The 7,470-nt window shown below is 29.8% G+C and overlaps 1 protein-coding gene across 1 annotated transcript; it reads right to left on the bottom strand.

Moving 5' to 3' along the window:
- Window positions 1-2,375: 2,375 nt before the first annotated feature.
- Window positions 2,376-5,445, bottom strand: LOC107024203. Its single transcript, XM_015225125.1, has 6 exons — window positions 4,611-5,445; window positions 4,314-4,534; window positions 3,975-4,173; window positions 3,522-3,607; window positions 3,167-3,258; window positions 2,376-3,075 (listed from the first exon to the last, which is right to left on the bottom strand). Exons 1-6 carry the CDS (start codon window positions 4,698-4,700, stop codon window positions 2,834-2,836), a joined length of 930 nt encoding a protein of 309 aa, XP_015080611.1. The 5' UTR covers window positions 4,701-5,445; the 3' UTR covers window positions 2,376-2,833.
- Window positions 5,446-7,470: the final 2,025 nt, after the last annotated feature.

Here is a 7,470-nt window from a genome sequence, read left to right on the forward strand (position 1 = left end):
ATAGAACTATCCCACTTCAAATAGATTGGATCATCATAATCCCATATATACTTAGAAAAAAGCCAAGACTTCTAATTAATGCATTCATTTCATTGGTTCCCAAAGTGGATCATACAATTCATTTATTCCTTAGTTGTTTGTTGTACAACATGAGTTGAATTTGAACAAATTCCATATAGTATACAAACCAATGTGGGCATGACTTCTTCACTTAATTAATCATAAAAAAACAACCAAAATGCCCCATGTATAGCAGCTAGGAGTTGTTTGTTGGTTGTTGCACTCAAAATTTTCTCTTATTGTCATATGGTTAGTGGTTGCACTTTTTAGATCAACAAAATGCTTCTACTCTTATTAATTAAAAAATAAAAAAAAAGATAGTGAAATCATTATCCTTTCCTTTTAATTTTTTTTTATTATTTTTTTTTCTCCTATTGGACCATTTCTAAAGTTGATTACTACTTGGCCCCATTGCCTTGTTTAAAGAAAAGGTCAAATTCATCTAGCTGTTTAATTCTAGTGCTTGAAGTGATTGAGGAGTTAGAATAGTGAACTACTACTTCTGCCCCTTTTTTTCTTTTACCCGAGGTTCGATATTTATATTACTGTGTGTATGTATTTATAATTGAACTTTTTTTGTTTTTAATAATGAATCGAAATTTTTAATTAAAAGTGTAGGAATTTCAATCATACCATCATAATTGATGCTGGTGAACTACTTGTGCTCATTGTTATCAACATAGAATTGGACCATTTATAACAAATATATTAATACTTTATGCAATGTCATTAAGAGAAATTAGCTAAGATGATTAATCTAATCATATAAGATAAAATGAACTAAAATGTAGTACTATAAAATATATTGGGATGTGGAAAATTGAATGACCTAATTGTTAATGATGTTGAACTTGAACATAGGAAGAAATTTTAACATCTTATGGGACACGTGTTGGAAATTGCGGTTTATACTTTTTTGTCTTTTTGCCAACCCCATTGTCAAATCTCAAATTATTAATTTATAACTATTTATTTTTAATTCATTAGAAGATTCATATTAATCAGATACTATTCACTTTTTATTCGTACACCATTAACATCACAAATTTTATAAAATTTAAAAATGAAGAATTAATTTTTAAAGTAAAACATAAAAAAGTATCGTTCGAACAAGTAAAAATGAACTGAAAGAGTATATATTAGTACTACTTTTGTTTGATTTGGTTGCAATTTTGTGAATTAGTAAAATTTAAATCTTATGAAAATATTATTGTTTTAACTCTCAAATTCCTTAATTGTTTTGGCACATATAATCATTGAGATAAAGTCATCATCCTACCCTAATAGATAAGGCACATTATATTATGCATGAATACCTACCAAATATCATTTGACTTTTTCTCTTTCAATTCTTTTCTTTTCATCTACTCCCTTGAGTCCATTTTAGTTAATATATTAACCAAAAGGATGATTTTGTTTAGGATATTTTTATTTGATCTCCAATTTCAATTTAATATTACTCTTTCTTTCACCATTTTAAGCTATTTTCAAATATATAATCAGACTAAAAATAAAATTATATTTATCTTAATTTTTTAAAATAATAAATATTTTAATTTAAATTTTGAATTGACCGAAACTACGTTCACCGCTTAATATAATGAAAGAGAAGAGAGCAAACAAAAAAAACAAGATGGGGAAAAACGAAAGAGTGTCAAATAAAAAGTCTATTAGACAGAGCCAACAGATTAATTGCTGGTTTCCCTCATATTACTAAGCTTTCATTTAGAGAATGACACATTATTATGGCAATGTCATGATGGCAACACTACTATTGTGGCTTTTTCTGCAACAAAAAAGGTCCCACTTCTGTTCATGTTAAAGACTTTTCTGAAAACCCCTTCATAAAAATCATAAACCAAACCTCATCCACAACCAATAAACAAAAGTAATATTGCGGTAGAATAGTAAATACTCTCTCGAGTCACAAGTCTCAAGTTAAAGTCATTCTTAACCAGAAGTTTCAAGTTAAAGTCTTCATTCTTAGCCAAAAGTCTCAAGTTAAAATCATTCTTAACAAGAAGTTTCGAATTCAAATTTTCATTCTTAGCCCGAAGTTTCAAGCTAAAGTCATTCTTAGCTAGAAATCTCAAGTTAAAGTCATTCCTAATCAGAAGTCTCGAGTTCAACTCTTCATTCTTAGCCAGAAGTTTCAAGTTAAAGTCATTCTTAACCAGTAATCTCGAGTCCAACTCTCTTTGGATACAGAGAAGTATTTTACCCTCAATGTTAAATTTTCTAACACAAATTCGAATACAGTCAGACTCCAATAAACTAAAAAGAAAAAAGTACTATACTTCATAAGAGATTCAATGTGAACACAACAACTCTTCTTCTTTTTTTTTCACTTGTACAGGAAATTTTTTACTATTGAAAGATGAACTATTTACATGAACATATTACAAGGAAAAAGCACAGATGAAACACCAAAAAAGGTACTTCAAAATTTATACAAAAGATGGAGCAAAGTATTGCTCACAAAGTACTAGGGGGTCATCATAAGAGTCATGTAAAGATGAAGTCCTACACAATTAGTCCTCTCCCTATACATAAAAAAAAAACAAGTCACAGAAAGCTCAAGCTAAGGATTCGGAGAACAACGCGTAAAACACTAATGCCTTTATATAGGAGGGAGTTCTAAGGCTGTTCATGCTACCGAAAGCAACAAACCAAAAACACCTCAGAGAGCCTATGTTAATGAAAGGAACTCCAGTATTACTCAGCCCCGTTGGTGGGGTTTTATAAAGCGCGAATTCATTCATTTGAGAAGTGATTAGCCACGACGAATACCCATGAAATAGTTAAAGTCGTGGTGCTGTACACCCAACTGCTTTAGCCAAGAATCAGCAACACTAAAAAGTGTTGACAGCCTCTCTTGGTCCTTCCCACTCCTGTCTGAAAGCCACACATCTCCCTGCATTTTGTAAGTGCCCAAGCCGAAAGGCGTAAGGGGGATACTTTCTCCTTCCTTTCGTTTTCGTTTGCCATTCTCCATGTCATCATCAAGGTCCATATCTACACCATTATACCAAAAGGTTCGGTGTAAAGGGAAAAAGCAACGGTATATTCAAAAGTTCAACAAATCAAAATACGGATCGAATAATACCTTGAAAAGATGAAGAAAGTGTGTGGAATGTGAGAAAGCATGCTGACAAGTCTCTAATAGTTCTTCCCATAGGAATGTGATATATCGGATACCTGTTATTCAATTCGAAAAAACTTAGTGAAAAAACTCCTCCTTTTTGTTCCCCTTACTAAACGAGCAAGTCAGCAATACCAAAAGTGTACACTACAACGAACACACAAGATCCAATCCAACACTCATCAAGTAAACCTTTTTAACACATCCCAATCTAACACAACAGTTCTACGCGTACACGTTTCATTAACTTGACAAAATCTACTATCAACAAACCATCAACTCCCATGATCATATGGAAACAAGTAGAGAATTAGCATACCAAGCAACTGACATCCAACTAGCTGGTGAAAGGTCTACACTTCTCAATGACATTAATCCAGGGTATCTTTCAGCGAAACCACTAATCTGCAAGCAAAACGGATTCGATTTTTGAATCAAAGAACTTGAAAAACAAACCAATATATACTAAAAATTCAAGCCACATGCTTCACATGGAATCTTATATCAATAACGACAGCTTACGCTACGCCCGGAAACAGAATAAAGAAAAATCCTGTACTAAACATGTCACCATTGATTCCATAAGGGTAAAACTATAAATGATATGTTGATTAATGATCACAAAATCACAAGTAAAGATACATAACCAAACTTGTATGATTCTACTACATACATTTCCTTAAAGCACCAGCTACCAGTGTGTCAAAAAGAAGACTTTCAACAAGGGGAATTTGCAGCTAAAGAGGCAAAAAAAGGGGTAAAAAGAGGATACCTTGTCCATCAAAGGGACTCTTCCATAAGGAGTTGATCTCTCAAAGTACTGAAAATAGAGATAACCCCATCTATCATTCATATGCCAAAGACTATCACCTTCTTCAGATGAACATCCATCCCATCTTGACAACTTCTCACTTTCACTCTCATCACTAAACGAATCGCTAAACGATGAATCCCTTGATTCTGTCTCTTCCCTATTAAAAAATGCAGCACAAACCCTCATTTATCTTCATAATTAACAATTAAAATGATCCTATGTGAACACGAGACGTTTAATGCACAAAAATTTAAGATTTACCCACAAAATAAATAATGATGAAATTGAAATTTTTACCTGAGAAAATTAACAGATGATCTGCTGATAAAGATTTGAATAGCAGAAAGATAAGGAACATAATATTGTACTAATGTTTCTGCTGAATCTGTTTTAATAGGGACTCCAGCACCATAAGCACTCCATTCATCATAACAATTCCAAAGATCACCCAAAGTAAAGTATTCAACTTTTTCTCTTTCCCATGGATGCCATAGCCTATTTAGGTTTCTAATCTCACTCTGCACATACAACAAATCACATTCGTCAAAATCAAATTGGGGGTAAGAAAAAACCCCAAAAAGAAAATAAACAAACCTGAGGCATAAACTGTGAAGGGACTAATGGTGTTGTGCATTCCAAGAAACAATCAAGGTTTGATTGTAATGACCCCTTTTCCATTGACATGATTATTCAAAAACCACAAACACAGAGAGAAAGAGAGAGAAAGAGATTGAAGAAACTGTTTCTCTCTCTAAACACCCAAAGAAACAGAGGAGAAGAGAATTGAAAAAAAAAAACACAGAGAGTAGAAATGGGGAAAAACAGAGAGAGACAGAGAGAAAGAGAGAGAAAATGACGGGATTTGTGAATAAGAGGAGAATATTACTCGGTCTATATACAAGGTGAAAAAAATATATATTATTTTTGACGTTTGGACAAACTATATTATATAAAAATACATAAAAAAAAAAAAAGAAAGAACACAAAAAGTCTTAATCTTTTTCCGGTCACCGCAAAACCCAATAATTCCGGCGTAATTTTCTCTTTTTACAGTCAAAACCCAAGAAAAGAAACAGTATAAACCCCTCAAAGAGTTAATTAAACTTAAAGAAAACACAAACCCATTAGAGAAAAGAGACTTATCTTGAAAAACAAATGAAAATAAAACCGACCCAGAAAGCAAAAACAAACAAACAAACAGAGTATAGGGGAAAACGACGTGCTCTGTAAAAAGCAAAACAGAATCGCAGAAGAGAAAGAAAGTTTAGCTTAATGTATGAGAGAGAAAAGATACAAAATGAGGAAAAAAGTTATAGTGAAGACGTTTGTATCACGCGAAGAAAACAAGGAAACAAGCAAGCAAACGTCTTTCTTTCAATTTAGGCTGTTACAAAAATATAGATAAGTGAACAAGATTTTTCTAAACCAGAGAAAATGATGGGGTCTTTGTTCATCTCGTTAGCATTTTCGTTCTCGTACTATTGACAGTCTTAAAAATAATATTTTTCGTAATTTATTGAATCTAAATATATTTGTAAATGTGTTTTCAATGCCTTTTTAAAATTTTGAAACAACTTGTTACGTTATATAGCAGACTCAAGAATGTAGAGAAAATATTTTTAAGACAGGATAATAGATTGAGGACGAAATTAATTATAATTTTATGTTAAATTTAAGGATGTTTTCAATACTTATTTATAAAAATAAGAAATAAGAGTTTGAAAAATACCTCAATTCTGATCGAATTTGTTTTTGCGATATATGTGGCCACGAGGACACGTTACTATCTATAATGTTATATTTATTTTTTATGTGTACGTTGGCAAATATATATGTTTAGAATAAGATATTAAATAGTCTGGAGAGATAATAGGTTCTCGAGAAAGTTTAACATTGCGATTGGTAAATTTGATCAAAATTGAATATTTTTCAGACTTTTATTCCTAAAAATAAAACATAAAAAGAGATATTAATTTCATTTTAATTTATGTGGTATAATTAAAATTTTATGCGTCAAACTATTTTAATTTGATTATAGATTTGAACATAAAATTTATAAAAAACTTGAATCTCGAAATTGAGATAATTGATAAGTAAAAGTGAAAGAGGATGACCTTTTCTTGACGGAATTCCATGGTTTGGGATAAAAAAGGAATAAACTTTCTTCATTAAAACACAACACATATGTGGAAATATAGAACAATGTACTAGTAATATTTTTTAATGTTTTTCTATTATAATAATAATAATAATGATGATAATTTGCTATGAATTAAATTTTGTAAGCTTGCTCCTAGATTTTTGGTGAACCAGTTGAACTTGACTTGAAAAAGAACAAGACTCTGTGTGTGAATGTGTGAGGGAGAGATTATTGGGATTTGGGATATAATTTTAAGGTTGTGAGTGTGAAATTAAATGTATAATTTAATTGAAAGAAAAAGTATTTTTTAATATCATAAAATCTCTGATTAATAATAGGAAAAAAATCATATGAAAAGACAGTATATTATAAATGTGAAAAATCTCGATTAGGTCAATATTTCTATCTTTATGTTTTTGCTTTGTTGGAAAAGGTCTATCTATGGACTATGGCTTACAAAGAAATTAAAGTAGATTTACTACTGAAATTTCTTTCATTTCCCAAATTGTAACTTACTGATTTTTGAATGAAATATTCATATTTCTAAGTCTCATTTATTTATATTTTATATGATAGTAACAGATTACTAATAATTAGTTCAAACGTTGATTAAAATTTTTATTTTAGTGATAGTGAAAGAAAATGTTAGCATGAAATTAAAAAGTTTTAGTTTGACTACAAAAATATCTGAAGATTTGAATAACTTGATTTAATTTAAATTTTCATATAGTTAAATTAATAAACGGAATACCATTATATTAATGGTAGAGTTTGTTTGACCACTTCTTTAAAAAAAATAACATAAATTTTTGTATAAAACTTTGTTCGTTTCGAAGTCTTTGAAAATCGTTTTGCAGATGAATGTTTCGATTAGTTCAAACGTTAATTAAAATCTTTTTTTTATAATGTCAAATGACTTGAAAATTTAATAAGAAATTTTAAGAACGTTTATAAAATTTCTTTTTTGTTGAATAATACTAAATGATTAAAAAAATTAGTCAAAATTTTAAAAGTTATAATATCTTTTTTATTTTAACATAAACTAAATTTTTTTTTATTTTTTAATTAAAAGATATTAAAATAGTAAAATTGTTTAAAACGGTAAAATAACATACGAAAAGTTTATTAGGATAGGGTTACTGCATTGTTGGTAAAAATATAGTATAATAAATTACACAATTTTAAGTTGTTTATATGGTATCCTATAAATAAGACGTGAATATTTATTTTCTTTAAATGTTGGGTATTAAAGGTGTGAATAAAAAATGAAAGGATGTGATTTTTCCAAAGGATTGTGATTTTTACGAATAATTG

This window comes from Solanum pennellii, chromosome 7, assembly GCF_001406875.1.
Source record: "Solanum pennellii chromosome 7, SPENNV200".
NCBI lineage: Eukaryota > Viridiplantae > Streptophyta > Magnoliopsida > Solanales > Solanaceae > Solanum > Solanum pennellii.